The 22,081-nt window shown below is 41.4% G+C and overlaps 1 protein-coding gene across 1 annotated transcript in view; it reads right to left on the bottom strand.

The window, feature by feature from the left end:
- Positions 1-9,485: 9,485 nt before the first annotated feature.
- slc43a1b (solute carrier family 43 member 1b) overlaps positions 9,486-22,081 on the bottom strand; it is a 62,449-nt gene continuing 49,853 nt past the window's right edge. The window contains exons 10-15 of the mRNA XM_039767603.1: positions 21,323-21,358; positions 19,981-20,125; positions 15,149-15,281; positions 13,098-13,171; positions 11,764-11,887; positions 9,486-10,103 (exon numbers count right to left, since the gene is read on the bottom strand). Of these exons, the coding sequence (XP_039623537.1) occupies positions 9,924-10,103; positions 11,764-11,887; positions 13,098-13,171; positions 15,149-15,281; positions 19,981-20,125; positions 21,323-21,358 (692 nt within the window). The 3' untranslated portion in view covers positions 9,486-9,923. The remainder of the gene's footprint in view (positions 10,104-11,763; positions 11,888-13,097; positions 13,172-15,148; positions 15,282-19,980; positions 20,126-21,322; positions 21,359-22,081) is intronic.

Consider the following 22,081-nt stretch of genomic DNA (forward strand, 5'->3'; position numbering starts at 1 on the left):
GCGGCGGGCCAAGGTGAGGTGGAGGTGAGACCTCCTCATACCCACACCAGCCGCCGTTTGAGTCACTCTACCTTTTGCCACGTGTTGGAGCGTACCTTGACTCCGCTTAGCTAGCGATACCTGTTCGTTGAGCACACATTATCTTATAGAGATTGTTGAAGAGTAAAGTTTTTGAGAGAGATACAAATTATTACTTTTTTTTTTTTTTTATTGATTTTTAAAGTTTGTCTTGTTTTAGTACTACTTGGGCGCAGCCACAGGGAACAGCTATTAATGAATAAATAACAAAAAATAAATCAATACGGCTTACTTATCATAGATTTATAGAAAGATAGAGTGCTTATCTATAGTACTGTGTTCCAAATCTCCAAAGATGAGTACCTGGCAGTGACAATGCTAAACAATGATACAAAATGGCATCGAACCCACCGTTTTGAATGGACAAATTTGCCAGTTTACCCTTAATAACTCATAATGGCAGAATGAAAACATATTTCTGAAAGGCTTGCAGATTTATTAAAAAACTGAAATCAGTCTTTCCTATAAATATTCAGACCATGTATTACCGCACTCCAAATTGTAGTCAGCAGCATCCTGTTTGCTTTAATTTCTCTTTAAGAATTTGCTTGGATTCCTCCCTGTGGCAAACTGAAATGATTGAACGTCATTTAGAAAAGCACATAGGTACCCGTTTTGATAAGGAAACCCACAATTCACACTGCATGTCAGGACAAAAATCAAGCCATGGAGTCTGAAGAACTCTCTGTGATCAAATTGTGGAAAGGCATAGATCAGGGCAAGGAGACCAAACCATTTGTAAAGCTTTGGAGCACAGTGACCTTGATAATTGTGAAATGGAAGACGATTGGAACCATCTTGAGTCTTCCTAGAGTCGGCCATCTGCCCAAACTGAGTAATCTTTTATCTTCCTACTTCGGTGAAGAAAGGTCTGGCTGCAGACACTGTAAGCCGTGGAGCTCCACATTAGACGAGAAACACATGACCGCCACTGGATCTTGTTTTTGCGACGTTGAGTCAGATAAGCCTCCCCCAACCCTGATATTAACCATATTGTACCCAAACACAATATTTGAGTTATCAAACCCCTCCACAACTCTAGTCTTAACCATAGTCTAATAAGAATCGTCGAATTTCAGAAGGTTGAGCATGGAGGTCACGTGTTTGGCATGGGCCTCCAAACCTTCCAAATAACAGTGGAGGTCACGTGGTTCTGGTATAGCGTAGAACTCCACACCTTCCAGTAGAAACTGTGGATGAAGGTTTCAGACCAGACAGCAGGTGTGGTTATAAAGCAGCTTTATTTTTCAGAGTCACGGTGAGAAGAGTTTCAGAAAAGCAGACAATCAAATATACATGACAGCGTCAGGGCTCTTCTGAACCCCGTCTGTTGGGTGGGATCCAGTTTTATACCCCTAGAATGCGTGATTTAATATCATTATAAAATGTAACAGTCAACACATTTATTATACACAAACCTTGAGCCTCTTTAACGTCCCTTGTAAAACATGATTTCTTGGCTCCTTTTGTTATGGCGTTCAGATGTAAGCTAAGGGACAACGTGATAAGGCAGACTCATGTGTGGAATGCTCAGACCTTGAGTCCTTTGCACAAACATTTTTCTGTTTGCTAAAACAAAGCATGCTGTTACTTGGTTTCGTAAAGCTTACTTCTCAGACATGAATTAGTAGAAGGGAACGAAGAGAACATTCGTCTTCCACAATACTTTCCTTTCAGTGTGTATATGTGAATTTCTCTTGGACATTTTGGAGAAATGTGAAGTAGTTATTGATTTGTTACTTTGCAGAACAAATTACTGTAAACAACTTGCTTTTTTATGGAAATCAAAGCAAAATATATTAAATATTAAATGTGTATCACTCTGCTCCAAATGTAATTTGACCAAACAAATGACATTTAGGGTGCTGACCAGGTTGTATGTTTTATTTTAAACAACTGAGTAAGTTGAAAGGTCGGTGTTACATCACAACTCGGATGAATCGGGTAGCTTTATTTTGCCTGAATTGTTCTGACTTGTATTTCTCTCTTTGTAGTGGGTTCACCTGGAATTTCCAACTCGGCAACTCTCGTCTGGCTGAGAACACGTTAGTTCTTTCCGTCATGTGACTACTGTGTTGTTAATGTTCCTGGGCGAAAGAACCATGGGATGATTTTTGCAAGCAGAATATAAAAATAAGTATGTGTAGCCATAACAATGTAATTCCATAGAAATTGGATTTAGTGATACTCTTAACAAATAAAACGCAAATGCAACCATTCAACATAAGAGCAATAATAAATCATGGGGAGCTTACTGTAGATTAGATTATTACAGGGATTCCCAAACCTGCTGCTCGGGGGACCCCCTGTGGCTGCAGGTTTTTATCCCAACCAGATTCATAATCGGTGACAACACCTGAATCCATTGATCAGATTTCATTAGCTGATATTTTGTTCCTCTTATTCTACATTCAGAAAAGCACAGCAGCGTGATTTTTACATTTATAAGACATTTAGCTTTTGCTGTAGATTTAAATGTGTAACTCTCTTTTGTTGATTTCATTCTATTTCACCCTTTCTGTGCAGTTAGCTCCCTTCATTGTGTCTTAATAATGAAGACACACAGAATCATCAAAGGCTGCAACTACTGTAGTGTGAGTCGCACTAATTAGAAAATAATGGATTAATTAAACAATTAGAACACCTAGAAAAGTGGAAATTGAGATGAAAAGGTTAAAAAGAAAGAAAAATACATTTTCCCATGTAATTGCTTATGTGTATATATATATATATATTTTTTTTTAACCAAACGTAGTTTTCTAATTTCAATATTTTCCCCAAAACACAAAATCCAGAAAATAACAGTTCACTTACAGGTGCATCTTAATAAATTAGAATATCACTGGAAAGTTATTTTATTTCAGTAATGCAATTCAAAATGTGAAACTCATATATAGAATCATTACACACACAGTGATATATTTCAAGCATTTATTTCTTTTCATTTTGCTGATTATGGCCTACAGGTAATGAAAACACAAAATTCAGTATCTCAGAAAATTAGAATATTACATACTGTAAGTCCAATAAAAAAAAAATTTAATACAGAAATGTTGGCCTTCTGAAAAGTCTGTCCATGTATGCACTCAGTACTTGGTCGGGGCTCCTTTTGCCTGAATGACCACATCAATGCGGGGTGGCATGGAGGTGATCAGCCTGTGGCACCACTGAGGTGTTATGGAATCCTTGTTGGCTCTGCTGTCTCTCATCTTCCTCTTGATAGGTTCTCTGTGGGGTTTTGGTCAGGCGAGTTTGCACAGTGATCCCATGGTCATTAAACCAGATGTTGGTACTTTTGGCAATGTGGGAAGGTGCCAAGTCCTGCTGCAAAATGAAATCGGCATCTCCATAAAGCTTGTCTGCAGAAGGGAGCATTAAGTGCTCTAAAATTTCCTAGTAGACGACTGCACTGACTTTGGACTTGATAAATAAAACACAGTGGACCAACACCAGCACATGACGGGCTCCCCAAATCATCACTGACTGTGGAAACTTCACACTGGACCCCCAAGCAACTTGGATTCTGTGCCTCCAGACTCTGGGACCTTTGATTTCCAAATGAAAGGCAAAATTGACTTTCATCTGAAAAGAGGACCTTGGACCACCGAGCAACAGTCCAGTCCGTTTTCTACCTTAGCCCAGGTAAGACGCTTCTGACGTTGTCTCTGGTTCAGGTTTGGCTTGACACAAGGAATGCTGTGACAGTTGTAGCCCACGTCCCCGATACGCACGTCTGTGTGGTGGCTCTTGAAGCACTGACTCCGGCCGCAGTCCACTCCTTGGGAGTCTCCTCCAAATTCTTGAATGGGCTCTGCTTGCCAATGTCCTCAAGGCTGCGTTTTTCCCTGTTGCTTGTGCACCTTTTTCTGCTGTCGCATTTTTTTCCTTCCACTCAACTTTTCATTAATATTCTTGGATACAGGACTCTGTGAACAGCCAGCGTCTTTAGCAATGACCTTTTGTGGCTTTCCCTCCTTGTGGAGGGAGGGTGTCCATGACGGTCTTCTGGACAACTGTCGAGTCAGCAGTCTTCCCCATGATGATGTGGCTTACTGAACCAAACTGTGAGACCATTTAAAGACTCGGGGACCCCCCCCCCACCCCACACACTTTCCAGGGCGGCATGGTGGTGCAGCGGGTAGCGCTGCTGCCTCACAATAAGGAGACCTGGGTTCACTTCCTGCTTGGAGTCTGCATGTTCTCCCCGTGTCTGCGTGGGTTTCCTCCCACAGTCCAAAGACATGCAGGTTAGGTGCATTGCTGATCTGAAATTGTTCCCTTGTGTGTGTGCCTGCGGTGGGCTGGCACCCTGCCCGGGATTTGTTCCTTCCTGTGACCCTGTGTTAGGATATAACAGGTTGGACACTGACATGACTGACTGACTGACTGACCCCTTTGTAGATGTTTTGGGTTAATTAGCCGAGTGCAGTGGGACACCAGGAGTCTACATTATGGAACTTTCTCACAATATTCTAGTTTTATGAGATCCTGAATTTTGGGTTTTCATTACCAATAAGCCATAATCAGCAAAATGAAAAGAAATAAACGCTTGAAGTATATCACTCTGTGTGTAATGAATCTATATAAAACTTTTTGAATTGAATTACTGAAATAAATGAACTTTTCGATGATATTATAATTTACTGAGATGCACCTGTAATTAGCCCGGGAGTCCAACTAAAAACAGAAGCTGGTTAGAACAAAAACCTGCAGCCACAGGACAGAGTTTGCGGATCCTCGGATTATTGGATTTGATTAAATTCCCTTTATTAATCCCAAGGGGAAATTCAGATGCATACAGCAGCAGAAACCTAAAAAGAAAACAAGGATACAAACTCACAGGGCAGATAATACGGCTCATCAATCAATCGATAAATAAATAAACTTAATGAGTACATCGGGTGGAAGCATTGAATTGACTGATAGCAAGTGGGCAGGAAAGACCCCCAGAGTCGCTTCTTAGCACTCCATGCTAGCTGAATGTGCTCCGAGAGAGCGCCCCCTGGAGGTGATTTTTCCAAGTAGGCCCAATTCTGCTCATACATGTGTGGGTCAATGGGAGAATGACAACATCGTTATTATTACTATTTTGAACTAAAATCAGTTTCAATTTTATATAACTTAACCCTTTTTCCAAAGAAAGACACAGTTTACACGACACTTTCTCTTAATTTATTTTAATGACATTTCTTTAGACTAAGAACACAAAGTAAAAGTGGCCTACCATTCTGCAAACCGACACTTAAACACACGGTTATTTCATGGCTTTAAATCCCCACCACAGGGCTATCTAAATAAATACAAATAAGCGCTCATTGTGAAAAACATTCTTGCAAGTAAATTGTTGTGTTCAAGTCATTTTTTTTTTTGGTTTGTTTTTGGCACAGGAAGTTTAAGGCACCTTGTGTACAATACTTCATATTAAAAACAAACCCAACGATTAATCAGAACAACACACACACACACACACATATATATATATATATACTGATAGCCCAAAAATGGCATGGCTGTCGTCTTTTAACGCTCAAGGTTATCCAATAGAAATGCACCAGTGACTTTGATCCCCAGATGTGCTGACCTCGTAACCCCAAGACAGTCCACTTTGGTGGCAGGAGTGCCTATAAAAGCTCCTCGCACTCCCTTGGCCTCCCCATTTTTGGAATGTCCATTGCGTGGCTCAGGATGCAAAGTACCGAAGGCTGAGGCGGGACGGGGGGCTTACATAACACTTGAGGGGTGGTTTCTTTTGTTTCGTTGTTGCTCCACAGAGCGGCAAGGTAGTCTGCAAATGTTAAATTGGAAGGTCATCCGTTTTGACACACAGAATCATTGTTAACGTTTATTAGAGATTGCATTGATACTCCAATTTATTGATTTTTCTGTTTGTTTTTAACGTGACCTAAAATGTACCCAAAGTCTCCTGTGTCAACTTCGCCATTAATAGCAGACAAAATTTCGCGATCACTAAATACCGGCGATATGAACTGTGGCCTCGTATGACATCACCACACGACTGGAAAGGAAACATAAAGGCAAACAAAAACGTCTTTCATCGAAAGAATAGGAAATCTAAAACTGGAACTGCGGTTTAACACGACAAGCTGGCTGCACTTTGGTACAACTGTGAATCACTGCCCGTAAAAATGACACGAAGGTGAAATTTGTATCACCGCCCAATGCTGTGACACTTCTGCCAGCAGTTTTAAAATTTTGGATCGAATTAAATACAAAGTAGAAATTAAAAAAGTTGTTCTTTAACCAGTTTCTCTACAATTGACAGTCACTTAGAAGTTCACATTTTCCATAAAAGTACAAAATTTGGATACAGCTTTAACATCTAGCCAACTCCACTTCTTTTGGAACATTTCCCCGTTCCTCCAGGGATTTACTTTAATGCAAAATATTCAACCTTTTATTCAAGCAGTTCAGTTTCAACAAGACACATGACGGCTAATGAATTATCATCTTGTACATCTTAGCAAGCGGCCCGGCTTCTAACTAGAAATCAAGCGGTTTGAAACAATTCTTACCTCATCTCAATTTCTGAATCTTTATAATGTAGCAACATTTAACGTTCACTCTGTATAAATACTTGAAAAAGTTATTTAAAAAAATAGTTTGCAACGGAATTACCAGAAAATAAAAACAAAAGCCTATGAAATGTCAGACGCTGTTCGCTTCTGCTACATTTGTTAGTTTGGTTTAAATAAATGAAATTAGACGGATCCACTGAGCTAATAAAATGGTGCAGTCTTTAAAAGTCTTAACGGAAAAGCAGGTGCACAGCACCGCAAAAGCAAAGTCCACGTGGCCATCTTGTCTTTGGGTTTAAATGGAAACCCGAGGATCTGAGCCATCATTACCTAACGAATAGAAGAAGGGAGAAGCACCTCATCAGAATTCAAATAACACCCGCGCAGTCGGAAACAAAATGATCAGCTTAACATGACTTGTAACCCTGAGCTGTCTCTTTGGTATTTCATAATGGGACAGAAAGCTGTAGTGTAGTTTTAATGTGTACAGTGTGTAAAATGGAAGTGGAGGACAAGATGGCAAAGGGATTGGCATTGCTGCCTTACAGATTCAACACCTTGGCTTAATAGTTTCTCTCTTGAGCTTCTTAATTTCCCTTTGAGAAGACATAAAGATCTATCTATTATATAGTCCCTTTCATATCTATCTATCTATCTATCTATCTATCTATCTATCTATCTATCTATCTATCTATCTATCTATCTATCTATCTATCTGTTAAGGTGGTGCATTCTTCTTGCATCTGTGTGGATTTCTCCTTTTTTTCCCACATCCTAAAAATGTGTATTCAGTTCATTGGTGATTCTGAACTGGGCCCCTTCAGGGTGTGTGAGTGGGCCCTACAGTAGATTGATGCCCCTTTCAGGCATGGTTCCTGCATTGTGCCCTTTGTTACTGGCCCTGGTGACACTGAATTGGATTAAGCAGATTTGAGACTGTTAAGATTTGTTGTTACAGCACTTTGGTATTTGGTATCAAGAAGATCCGAACCACCTTGTTTTGAACAGAACAATTCTGTTGAAGTATGAACAGATTTTTGAAGTTGGTGTAATCTGAAGTATTTTTAATGTCAAGGCATTTAAACTTGAAGTTGCTATATGCTATAAGTATAGTCTGTATTACCTGTTGGGAGAAATTTAAATTACACTCAGTTTAGTTCACAACTCTATTGTCTGAGATTAATGTAACTCACTCACTCTATCTATCTATCTATCTATCTATCTATCTATCTATCTATCTATCTATCTATCTATCTATCTGTCTGTCTGTCTGTCTGTCTGTCTGTCTGTCTGTCTGTCTGTCGTATTTTAGTATCTTTCTTCCTAAATGATATAAAATCAAAGTCCTGAAAATGTACCTGAGCATTAGTAAAGGCCATGTGCATCAATGTACTGTATATGTGTGCACCTAAGAATACACACAAAAATATGACTGTGCAGTATATCTTATTTAGGGGTCAGGGCACTATATTAGAGGCACTTGACTTTTAAATCTTCATCCCATATCCCAGTAAGGCCCTAGTCATATATGCGATGTGTTCATTTGTGTTTGTATCAAGTAATACGTGTTGAGCTATCCTACATCTCACTGTCGTCATGTTGTGAAGTGTGCTGTATGTTGTATGTATAGAGTATTGTGTGCATGAGTGTGTGTGTGTGTGTTAGCTAAATGAATTAATTAAGCCCCTGCTTTTCAGATTTGACAAGGCTCAGATTACAGTTACAGATTCAATTGTAATTCCTCCTTCAAGACAATTGCAGTAGATCTGTGGGTTGAATTTGTTACACAACTTCTTGTACAATCCCATATTTATCAGGTCATTGGTTCTTGAAATTACTACAATTACCTATATAAAGTGTAACTATATCTATATATCTATATCTATATACATTATAAATTTTATATATATATATATATATATATATATGTATATATATATATATGTATATATATATATGTGTATATATATATATGTGTGTATATATATATATATGTGTATATATATATATATAGATATGATATAGATATATATATAGTATATATATATATATATAGATATATAGATATATGTATATAGATAGGGTGGTCCAGATCTAATTATGGAATTTTCATTACGCTATAACTTATTAACTTTATTATATAGAAAATCACCTGAAAAATCCCAGACCATCGAGAAGTGTATATGTATAACTGACAATATGAAGAATCGCTATATCGTGCGAACTGGAATCGCCCCGATAAATCAAAGTCATCCAGACAATCTGGATCTGCATAATTAGATCTGGACCACCCTGTATATATATATATATATAGATGTATAGATATATAGATATATAGATATATAGATGTATAGATATATAGATGTATAGATATATAGATATATATAATTACACATAGTACTTACACAGTATGTAGTACATATACTATATGTATATATACAATATACATACTACTTGGAAAAATAAGTAAAGGTTTCTTCCACACATAATAAATAAAACAAAAATTACAAATAAAATAGTCTGTTGACCCCTCATCTTATGACAGCCCTTCCTGACTCCTATATACATTATATGTATATTTAATATATACATACAGACACAGATCCCATATATATACATTTCCTATTAACATTTAAGCAAGCATCCAAAACTGAGTAAGGAAACAGAAAAATCCTTTGGCACATGTGGCAAGCTGAAAATATAAATCGGACAGAAGTGCCTGCCATACACGGGACACGCAGTGACAAGCTGGTGTGACACGATGGCCCTTTGGAATGACTGGCTGTAGGAACACTGAGCCAGTTTTTTCCTTCCATGACATGTCTCCAGTTTGACCGACTCCATCTATCGGCTCTTGGCTATGAGGTCTTCGGCGGGTGGGGGGTCTGCCTTTGGTTTAGAGAAGAACCTGTCAGGTTTGTGTTCTTTTTCGATAAATGTTTTCAGATCTTTTTTGTATTTTTATTTTGTTTTTTTTGGCCAAGGTAAAACACACACACAAACACACACACACAGACACGCACACACCTAGTAAAGCAGCTGCTAAATGTTTTCTCCATTGCATCTCCTGTCCGTAACTCTGTTGCTTTCAACTTGTCGCAGTTAAAGGTGCAAGTGAGCCTTTGTCCCTCCATTCGGCTTCTTTTTAGAGGGACTCTGGACTGGCGGCAGGCGTAATGAAGCAGGGATGACAAAATCTTTGGAGAGTTACGGGCAGTTAGCCAACAAAGACAGAGTAACCTTACCAGCTGCTGGCCCTGTTTCAGCACGGTGTCCCAGCACCACCTCAGCTTGTCCCACCAGCCCTGACTAAGCCTCGCTGCTGGCCAGCTGACCATTGCTGTGTTGCTTCAGGCTGGCGTCTTCAGACTGAACTGCTGCTTCTCTCTCTTTCTCTTTCAGCTCTTTCATCAGATTTCTGCGATGGTAGAACAAATACATTGGCAACAGGAAGCCCGTGAAAGAGAATATCAGCAGTCCCAGATTCACCTAATTAAAAAAAAAAAAGAAAAAAGATTACTTTACACATTAAAGTATCTCACCAGTCTTTGTCCTGCACTCATATATAAACTGCTCAAAAAAAATGAAAGGAAGACTTTTTAATGAGAGTTTAGCATCTAGTCAATGAAACTTGTGGGCTATTGATCTGCTCAGTTAAGTAGCAGAGGGACTTGTTCATCAGTTTGGTGCACTAGAGGGCCACCAATGGGACGACCCCCCCAAAACAGGAATAAATGGTTTAACAGGTGGCGGCCACTAACATTTTTCCCTCCTCATCTGTTTTTCCACTTGTTTTGCATTTGGCTACAGTCAGTGTCACTACTGGTAGCATGAGGCGATACCTGGACCCTACAGAGCTTGCACAGGAAGTCCAGCTTCTCCAGGATGGCACATCAATACGTTCCATTGCCTGAAGGTATGCTGTGTCTCCCAGCACAGTCTCAAGGGCATGGAGGAGATTCCAGGGGACGGGCAGTTACTCTAGAAGAGCTGGACAGGGCCCCTCATAGGAGGTCCTTAACTCACCAGCAGGACCCACCAGTATCTGCTCCTTTGGGCAACGAGGAACAGGATGAGCACTGCCAGAGCCTGCAAAATGACCTCCAGCAGGCAGGGCACTGTTGTGAATGTCTTTGACCAAACAATCAACAGACTTCATGAGGGCGGCCTGAGGGCCCGACATCCTCTAGTGGGCTCTGTGCTCACTGCCCACCCGGCACCGTGGAGCTCAATTGGCATTTGCAATAGAATACCAGAATCGGCAGGTCCACCACTGGCGCCCTGTGCTTTTCACAGATGAGAGCAGGTTCACCCTGAGCACATGTGACAGACGTGAAAAGGTCTGGAGAAGCCGTGGAGAACGTTATGCTGCCTGTAACATCATTCAGCCTGACCAGTTTGGTGATGTTCAGTCTGGGGAGGGACGCACAGACCTCTACAGGCTAGACAACGGCACCTTGACTGCCATTAGGTATCAGGATGAAATCCTTGGACCCATTGTCAGACCCTATGCTGGTGGAATGGGTCCTGGGTTCCTCCTGGAGCACGACAATGCCTGGCCTCATGTGGTGAGAGTATGCAGGCAGTTCCTGGAGAATGAAGGAACTGATCCCATTGACTGGCCCCCACGCTCGTCTCACCTGACCTCAATCCAATAGAACACTACTCGGTGGGACATTATGTTACAGTCCATCTGATGCTGCCAGGTTGCACCTCAGCCTGTCCAGGAGCGCAGTGATGCCCTGGTCCAGATCTGGGAGGAGATCCCCCAGGACACCATCCGTCGTCTCATTAGGAGCATGCCCCCTAGGGGTGTATACAAACTACTGAGTACGATTTGGAGTTTCTACAATGAAATTTCAGCCAAATGGACTTGCCTGCCTGCCGCATCATTTTTTCACTCTGATTTTTGGGGCGTCTTTGAATTCAGCCCTCTGTAGGTTGATCATTTTCATTTCCATCAAACGATGTGCCATCCTTTCATTCTTAACACATCACCATATCAGTCCATATCAGTAGAGATATCCAGCAGGATTTTTTTCCCATTGAGATCTGATGTGTTTTCAAAGTGTTCCTTTCATTTTTTTGAGCAGATTTTATATAGCACAGCATTCCCCGTACTCTGCCCTGCATTACCTGCTGTACTTACCCAAAAGGGGTTACCAAGCAAGGGTCCAACCATTGCCATGAATAACAGCTGTTGCAACAGGGCAAACACCGCACTGATCAGAGACTGGAGCCCAGTAAGGGTACCGAAATGGTTAGATGGGTAGCTGCAAAAACAGAAAAGAAGGTTGTCAGTGTTATTAAACACAACAGTGTGCAAAAAGAGTAAAGGGCATTGAATAAAGAAAAAGAAAAACACTTTCCACATGCTCATGGCTCATGACATTCTGTTCATTTCTATCACACGTCCATTTTCTTATCCTGATATCAATTATAATGGTAGTCCTGCTACGTTCTGTCCTTCACACTGCAAAAAAGACATAGCAGCTCTTGCAGCTGAGCAGAGGAGAGCAACTAAGTGCATCCCAGGACTTAAGGACGTGTCCCACTGTGACAGACCCCAACAAATAAACCTGCTTAGTCTGAGGAAAGGAGACAGCGTGGGGACCTCAGGCAGGTCTTCAACATCCTCAATAGCATCGATAAAGCAGATCCAGAAGAATTATTTCAGCTTAAGGGTGAATGAATCTCATACGAGGGATGTTCAAAAAGTTTCCGTACTTTTATATAATTACGTTAGAAACGGTGAAGGCGGGAGGAGCAGTAATTGGTCATGTCTGAGAGTGTCATGTGACTGGGAAAATTGCATCACAAAGGGAGGTGACTAGGTAGAAAAGTGATGTCATTTGTTTTTGAAGTTCTTAATAAATAGAGTTAAAAAGTGCGGAAGCTTTTTGAATGTCCTTCATACTTGAAAGGATCAGTGGAAGTGAAGGTGAAGAACATTTAGGACTGGAGCCAGGCAGACTTGCGAGGCCTGCAGTTAGAAGTTGGGGGATTGACTAGTTTAGGGTGAAGGTAGTCTGGGAAGGTCTGGGAAGTATTTTGTAGGCCTCACACCCTCTTTGCCATGCTTGAAACTTCAAATCACGATACCTAGAAGCCAGCTATTACAGAACATCCAAAGATCAGGCAGATCACACTTCTTTCACACCATATGAGACTAATCAACCCCCAGGGAACCTTCATATTTTAAGATTTGGAAAAGCTATCCGAATGTACACTACTGAGCTTTTTGACTGGAATTGTTTCTTCTGCTCTCGTGTTAATTGAGCCCAAAATATTGGGTCCGTCTTATCTGCACTAGAAGACGTTGGTCATGGAATGACTATGTCTGGATCGTTGGGGGTAATTGCACTATTTTGAGTTTAATATGTTGATTGATTGAACTCAGCTTCTCGTTCTGGTAGTATATGGTGACTTTTCAGTTATTTGAGGTCCCCCATGATTTGTAATTTTTGATGCTTTTCTACTTACACAGCTGCATAGAGTCCTCCACAGCATGAATGGATGAATCCTCGCACCATGGTGTGAAGGATGAAGGAAATAATCTGTGAACATAAAAACAGTATTATTAATAAATTGGAAATTAAGATGTAACCAGAGAATGCTTCCCCACATGGACAAAGACTATTGTGAATATAGCACAACTGTCCACTCACACAGTTAAAGTGGACACCCTTAGTTAGGAAATCATTGAACATTGGAACAATCTGGACGAGAACAGGCCATTCAGCCCAACAAAGCTTGTCAGTCATATCCACTTATTTCTTCTGAAAAAACATCAAGTCAAGTTTTGAAAGTCCCTAAAGTCTTACTGTCTACCACACTACTTGGTCGCTTATTCCAAGTGTCTATCGTTCTTTGTGTAAAGAGAAACTTCCTAATGTTTGTGCGAAATTTACCCATAACAAGTTTCCAACTGTGTCCCCGTGTTGATGAACTCATTTTAAAGTCACCATCTTGATCCACTGTACTAATTCCCTTCATAATTTCAAACACTTCAATCATCCTCTCCTCTTAACCTTCTTTTGCTTAAACTGTAAAGGCTCAGCTCTTTGAATCTTTCCCTATAATTCAGCCCCTGTAGCCCTGGACTCAGCCTAGTCGTTCTTCTCTGGACTTTTTCAAGTGCCGCTACGTCCTTTTTGTAGCCTGGAGACCAAAACTGCACCCTGGACTCCAGATGAGGCCTCACCAGTGCGTTATAAAGGTTGAGCAGAACCTCCTGTGACTTGTACTCCACACATCAAGGCGCTATATAACCTGACAATCTGTTAGCCTTCTTAATGTCTTCTGAACACTGTCTGGAAATCGATAGCTTAGAGTCCACTATGACTCCTAAATCCTTCTCATAAGGTGGACTCTCGATTTTCCAACTGCCCATTGTGTATTCAAACCTAACATTTTTACTTCCTAAATTGGATGAAATACAAGTGAACTATTAGCTAACAGAAGGATTTATAGACTGCTTGCTTTTTATTTAGCACAGTCTTAAGTTTTGTGTCATCATGTGTGCTTCTTTTTTGGTACTTTTTGATTCTTCCTGTGTCATTTTGGCAGAATATCCATTTCTTTTATATGCTTTTTCCTGTCCACGGTCCCAAAAGTAGCATATGAATTCCTGCAGAAACAGGTTTTGCATCCTAATTTACTTTTTTGAGTGTTAAAGGATGCCAGGCGGATTTCAGGAGACAAAGAAGGGTTTTCACTGTGGTCATCAATTAATCAGGATATTCATTCATTTTCCCAACCCTATAATTCCATTAGATGGTTGATTGAAGCCTGGCTGATCAGGCATATAACATGAAACAAAACCCGAGTGAGACCCCAGTCGAGGCACATTCATTCACATATCCACAGCTAGCTAACCTAAGATGTCTAACCTAAACCTAACAAACCTAACATTAACCTAAGATGGAGGGTTTAGGTCTTATCTTGCAACCTCAGCCCTCAAACGAAACTGAATTGAAGAAATTGGGTGGGCAGAATTCATTTAACTGTTGATGCCCCTTGCCCCACCTCTTGATGCTGATTGGTCAGTACAATACATTTAGTGGGGTGCTGAATTGAAATGTAAAGCACTCCAGCTGCTCCTAATTGAAATATTTTTGCTTTTAGCTACGACATGTGATCTTTGGACAGGAATGAAAAAACGCACTATGCACTAGTATTACATTTTAAACTGACAAAAAATTGCGTCAATCATTTGTTGATATGTTTTTAACTATGACACAAGAGAACAATGCTAAAATGAAATGCGTTGCGTGCGTATACATACATCTAGTTAATGCATTGGATTGCATTTAATTTTTCCACGAATAATCTTCCAAAGTAAACTGGTGAAGTGAAATGAGTGAATTGATCTAACAGTTCATGGAAAGTGCAGCAGAGTCAAAATCAGTTAACTCTTGAAGTAACGAACAAATGTTATCCAGAAAGATACAAAGAAGGATTGGATCAGTAAACTGCTAATTGGTAATTGACATGTTACATATCTCACCCAGGGTAACCATCAAATGTCTCACCTGCACATGTAAGTTGTTAATGAGACAGGCAATGCCAAAGCCCACCAGCAGCAAGTTGGTGAAGGTAAATGCCCGCATGGCATTAGTCAACTTCTGAATCTTACGATATCGACGAGGCTTAGGGCTGCTTGACCTGTAAAGCAGAGGCAGTTCAGTTCACTGAGCCAGAAGATGTTAAAGCAAACAACTCTGAAAAGCAACGATTAAGCAAGAGCCCTGTGGTCAACATTAGCTAGCGGATAACCCAAATTAGAAGCCACCAGGTTGCAAAGACAAAGCCAATCTTCTTCAATCAGTCTCTTTCTGGGCCTCTGCTAACATGCACATCTTTAAAGTGTGAGAGGAAAAACCCCACAGGCTTAATGAGAATGGACAAAGTCAACAGGGCCACGTGGGGTTTTGAACGCAGCCCTGCAAATCTGTGCAACAACAGTGCTTAGCGCTCCACCACCTGTGAAAACAAACTGCATTTGGTAACTCCTGGACAAATCCGAAAAAAAGCATGAAATTGGAATACTTGACTGTTAAGTTAATTTTCATTTGCATTTCAACGGTCTTACCACTAACTTTGAGAAAAGTGGGGACCCATCCATCCATTCACCGAATTGGCTCAGTTTTATTGAGGGTGTGGGGAGTTCACTAAATTCTAAAAAATGGCAGAAGTAAACCCTAGACAGAGTGCCAGTCCATCACAGAGGTGACTGTGGCCCTTGCGTTAAGCTCCTCGTGGTGCCACCAGGGTGTCTACATACACACATGGTTACAGAACCCTCTGGAGTCTTTCAAGCCATTTCTGCTCCGTAACAGGACATAAGGCTCCACTTGCCGTTTAAGGGATTGCTGCGCTACCACCTAGTGGTTTAGAGGAGCTCTCCAAACGTGGAGCAAAGATGCAAATACAATTCCCAAAGACTAGAAAAAGGCAAAATTTACTTAAAAAAGGGCACTTCCACTAACAGGCACAGGCCACTTTATTAAGGTTGATTGAAGCCTGGCAGATCAGGCATACAACATGAAACAAAACCTGAGTGAGACCCCAGTCGAGGCACATTTATTCACATATCCACAGCCAACTAACCTAAGATGTCTAACCTAAACCTAACATTAACCTAAGATGGAGGGTTTAGATCTTGTCTTGCAACCTCAGCCCTCAAACGAAACTGAATTAAAGAAATTGAGTGGGCAGAATTCATTTAACTATTGACGCCCTTAAGGCTCCACTTGAAGTTTAAGGGATAGCTACGCTACCACCTAGTGGTTTAGAGGAGCTCTCCAAACGTGGAACAAAGATGCAAATACTATTCCCAAAGACTAGAAAAGGGCAAAATTCACTTAAAAAAAGGGCACTTCCACTAACAGGCACCGGCCACTTTATTAGGTACACCTGTTCAAGAACTTGTTAATGCAAATATCTAATCAGCCAATCACATGACAGCAACTCATTGCATTTCGGCCTGTAGACATTGTCAAGGCGACCTGCTGAAGTTCAAACCAAGCACCAGAATTGGAAAGAAAGGGGACTGAAGTGACTTTGAATGTGGCATGTATGTTGGTGCCAGATGGGCTGGTGTGAGTGTTTCAGAAGCTGACCTACTCAGATTTTCGCACACAATCATCTCTAGGGTTTACAGGTGGGGTCTCCAACTCCTGCTGAGAGAGCTACTGTGGCTGCAAGTTTCATTCTAACTTGTCTTAATTAGTCACCAGTTTTTGCTGCTAATGAACTATTTCACTTTATTTTAATGGTCTTTTGTTGAGACTCTGACTGTTGAATTGATTTGTTTTTTCCTTAAACGGCACCTAAACATAAATTTAATGTGAAGTGAGCCAAGAGATGACCGACTAAGTTGGGGCCTCAACTTCACTTCATTCAGTTTCTTAATTTGAAGCCAAGTCTCATTGCTAATTAGACCCGTTATTTAATTCCATGGCGCTTATACTGCTGTGGCAGACGTTTCCAAAACTGTTGATTTTCTTTTTTGAGAGTGCTGTCAAAATGTTTTGTGAACCTGAGCAGGTCAACGTTACTGAGGCTTTACATTTTTTTATTTTCAGTTATTGTGTGATGGACGCAGGTTGTTGTTTATGTGTTGGTTCATTTTGTGTCTGAATATTGTTTGGCGGCACGGTGGCGCAGTGTGTAGCGCTGCTGCCTCGCAGTTAGGAGATGCGGGTTCGTTTTTTCCAGGTCCTCCCTGCGTGGAGTTTGCATGTTCTCCCCGTGTCTGCGTGGGTTTCCTCCGGGTACTCCGGTTTCCTCCCACAGTCCAAAGACATGCAGGTTAGGTGCATTGGCGATTCTAAATTGTCCCTAGTGTGTGCTTGGTGTGTGTGTGTGCGTGCCCTGCCCAGGGTTTGTTTCCTGTCTTGTGCCCTGTGTTGGCTGGGATTGGCCCCAGCAGACCCCCATGACCCTGTAGTTAGGATATAGCGGGTTGGATAATGGATGGATGGATATTGTTTGGTTGCTAATTAAGGAAAAAAGAAATAATTAAGGGGCCTGAGTCTTAAGTTGTGCACCAATTAAAATTAAGGCAACGAGTTAATTAGTAGCAAAATCTGGTCACTAATTAAGAAAAGGGTTAGAATGAAAACCTGCAGCCACAGTAGCTCTCCAGGACTGGAGTTGGACACCCCTGGTTTACAGAGAATGGCCTGAAAAAAGGAAAATATCCAATGAGTAGCAGTTCTCTGGGTGACAATGTGTTGATGCCAGAGGTCAGAGGAGAATTGCCAGACTGGTTTGGGCTGATAGAAAAGCAACAGTAACTCAAATAAGCACTCGTTACAACTGAGGTATGCAGAAGAGCATCTCTGAACACACAACACGTTGAAACTTGAAGCAGGTGGGCTACAGCAGCAGGAGACCACATCGGGTGCCACTCCAGTCGGCTAAGAACAGGCAATGAGGCTGCAATTCGCACGGGCTCACCAAAATTGGGCAATAGAAGATTGGAACATTCAAATGGCAGGGTCAGAATTTGGCATCCACAACATGAAAGCATGGATCCATCCTGCCTTCTATCAACAGTTCAGGCTGATGTTGATGATTTGAGGGATATTTTCTTGGCACACTTTGGGCCCCTTAGTAGCAACTGTGCATCTTTAAAATGTCTCAGCCTACCAGAGTGCTATTGCTGACCACATCCATCCCTTTATCACCACAGGGTACCCATCACCTGATGGCTAATTCCAGCGCCAAGTCACAAAGCTCAGATCCTGTCAAACTGGTTTCTTGAACGTGACAATGAGTTCACTGGACTCAAACGGCCTCCACAGTCACCAGATCTCAATCCAGTGGAGCGCCTTTGGGATGTGGTGGAACGGTAGATTCGCGTCATGGATGTGCAGCCGACAAATCTGCAGCATCGGTGTGATGCTATCATGTCAATATGGAGCAAAATCCTTGAGGAATGTTCCCAGCACCTTGTTGAATCTGCACCACGAAGAGTTAGGGCAGTTCTGAAGGCAAAAGGGGGTCCAACCGGCAGAGGTGGGTAGAGTAGCCAAAAATTGTACTCAAGTAAGAGTAGCGCTACTTCAAAATAATATTACTCAAGTAGAAGTAAAAAGTATTTGGTGAAAAGATTACTCAAGTACTGAGTAACTGTTTGATCATAATAAATGATTTATTTTTTAGAAATGTAATAAGACAGACAAAAATATAAAATAATGTGCAAATTCTGCTATTTCCAAATAAAATAAAAAACGAGTAAAAATAAATAACATCTTTACAAAATAAAGATGCACAAATAACACAAAGTTCCAAATCTCAGTATTTCACAACAAAGCTTTTGAAGCCGATACCTCAGTAGGTGACATGGATGTCTGAGCAGTGCAGACTACTTACAGTGACGAGATCTCCTGTACACTGACAGTATAATACTGCGTATTCACGTGCCCTCCAAATAGCACAGCTGATAGAAAATAACATCAGAACAAGGCAGCTTGTGCACGTGCAACAAGTCTCACTTTACCAGGACTGTCTGTGTCTGTGCATGTCTGGTTCTTCAATCAGTGAAGTGACGTCTAAGCTTCAGTTGGCTCTCAAGGTTCCTGCAGTGAAGCTGTGACCGTTTAGCAGAGATCAGGAGCCCTGTATGACCAAAAAGTCTCTCACAGGCTGCAGACGCAGGAAGTTTGTGTGTGGTCATGTGACTGCATGGCTACGTCTGATTGGTGAAACGGAGTCATGTGATTATTGTTGCTACATCTGATTGGTGAAACGGAGTTGTGATTATTGCTGCCACGTCTGATTGGTGAAACGGAGTCGGAGTCATGTGATTATTGTTGCTACATCTGATTGGTGAAACGGAGTCATGTGATTGTTGTTGCTACGTCTGATTGGTGAAACGGAGTCATGTGATTATTGTTGCCACGTCTGATTGGTGAAACGGTGTCATGTGATTATTGTTGCCACATCTGATTGGTGAAACAGTCATTCAGTAGATCCACTGGCGACTTCTCTCCAACTAAAATATAGCGTATATAAATGTGTAATGAAAAAAAGTAACGAGTCGAGTGTTACCCAATGTAGCAGAGTAAGAGTAGCGTTTCTTCTTTACAAATGTACTCAAGTAAAAGTAAAAAGTATGGTGCAGTAAAACTACTCGTAGAAGTACAATTTTTTTTTAAAAAGTTACTCAAGTAAATGTAACTTAGTAAATGTAACTCGTCACTACCCACCTCTGCCAACCGGGTACTAGCAAGGTTTATCTAATAAAGTGGCTGGTGAGTGCACATGGTAGGCATTAATCACCCAAAGTTCTTCACTGTTTTCCCACAATGCCCCGTAACCAGTGAAAGAAGGAAACTGAAGACTCCTCACTTACTCCTCTTTGACTTCCACCTGATCGCCTCCGGCGGGTGAATTCTCCACACATTCCTTCATCTTCCAGTCCATGATGTAGCCAATTAGAGGGCAGCTGACCAAGCAGAGGAGCTGCAGGGTTCCAAAGGTGGAAGAGTAGAATGACACTGAAGGCAAAAGCAACAGATAGAAGAAAACAATCACCATTCTAAACATTCCACTTGCTGATCCAATTTGATCCGGTTTAGGGTGGTGGTGGGGCAGAGTCTATTCCGGGCAGCACTGGGCAAAAAGACTTCACAGAGCCCCCCTTTACATTCACATAGGGACAGTTAGGAACTGACAGTCAAGTTAACTGGAACATCTTTGGAGACGTTGGGAGAAACGCTGGATTATCAACCGGAAAAACTCACACAGATAAGGGGAGTCTGTGTGCACCATACAGACCACTATATGCGGAATTTGAACCCTGGATATATGAAGTGACAGCTGTGATGAGGAGTGTCACGGGTTTAGCAAGTGACATTTTTGAAGCTTATTCTTAGCTATTTAAAGATGTGATAATTAAGTAGGCAGGAATCCTTCAAGATTACAAGAACAGGGAATGAAATCTGTCCAGCTGATTACTTTAATGCAAATTGTGAGTGTCATGCTGGATGGACCAGCATCCCAACTAGGATGTGAGCTGGCTGCATGTCGGGAAGGAATGGACTGGTGTCATGACCTGGATGGAAGTTAGTTCCCAGCCAGGAAGGGAGGCCATAATGGAAAGACAGGGTAGGACTGGTGTCTTAACCAGGATGAGTCTCAGAAGGGAGGCCTACACTGAAGATTAGAGTGTGTCCCTCCTGTCCCTATATAAACATAGAGACAGCATCCCACTGGTGGAACACCCATATGGATACCCACATGGCAGGCTGGGAAGGGCAGTCCCATGGGACAATCCTGTCAAGGTTCATGGGGAGCACCAGGGGGAGCTGCATGATGATACCTTCCCTGAAGAACTTCCACCTGACCCAGAAGTGCTTCCAGTGAGTATTTCTGTGGCATTAAAGAAGCCAGGTTTCCTGCATGAGTAGTCAGAGTCGGGGGGAGATGGATGAGGCTGCCCGGGAGGTGTGGAAGGGAGAAGGAAAAACTTTGTTGTGCAGCCCGAAAAGGAGGAAACTGGAACTTGTGGAGTTAGTCAGTGGAATAAACACCCTGGACCGTGTCGGGAGTTTGGGGTGCTGCCAAGCCCCCTGGTGCTCAGAAGATGTAACAGGAGCTGTAATGGAAAGAACACTGCCAACTCATTCCACCGTGCTCCTAAATGCAACAACACATTTGATTGGAGGTCATTATTAAATCTTCTTAAAACTCACCTGTCTCTTTGACGTCAATCCTTACATTCTCAGGACCTTTAAAGGAAAGAAAATGTCAATCAGCATTCAAAGCGTAAGGAATAAATACTCAGTAGATATTAATTTCTACGATTCTGGGTGTGTTGATGAAGGGGATCAGATGTGATGTCATGAATTTGAGAGTGTTAACCAAAAATCAGTCAAGTAAAAAAGACACTGAAACATTTCAGTTCCCCAGAGCTCTTTAGAAAGGAGCTGTGACAATGAAATTCTTTTGAGACACAATCCAAAATCGTCCATGCTGCTGTCCTAAATATATTTTGGGACATCACTTGGCAGCTATCTGGAGCATGTTGCAGACAACAACATGGCCACCTGACCAGACTATGATAAACAAAATGGCGGTCAAAATATAAGCAAACAACACTAACAGCAGCTACAATAGTCAAAACAAAGAAATAAAAATGAAAACTACAATACTGTGGCCTAAACCCTGCAATCATTATAATTACATAGCAAAAAGATTCATGACAGGCGAGGAGCATTTCAAACGATGCTGCAGCCCATTTCTTGATTTTGCATTTAGAATTCAAAGCAGATTCCATAAATTGATTTATCAACAACTCAACCCCGTTACTAATATATAAAAGTATAAATACACTACCAGTCAGACGTTTGGGGTCACCCAGAACTTTTAATGTTTTTAATAGAAAACCAGGGGGCTCAGCCCACTGCTCGCTTCACTCGCCCACCCCCAGGTTTGGTTAGCTGAACATACAA

This window comes from Polypterus senegalus, chromosome 10 (genome assembly GCF_016835505.1).
Source record: "Polypterus senegalus isolate Bchr_013 chromosome 10, ASM1683550v1, whole genome shotgun sequence".
NCBI classification, from domain to species: domain Eukaryota; kingdom Metazoa; phylum Chordata; class Cladistia; order Polypteriformes; family Polypteridae; genus Polypterus; species Polypterus senegalus.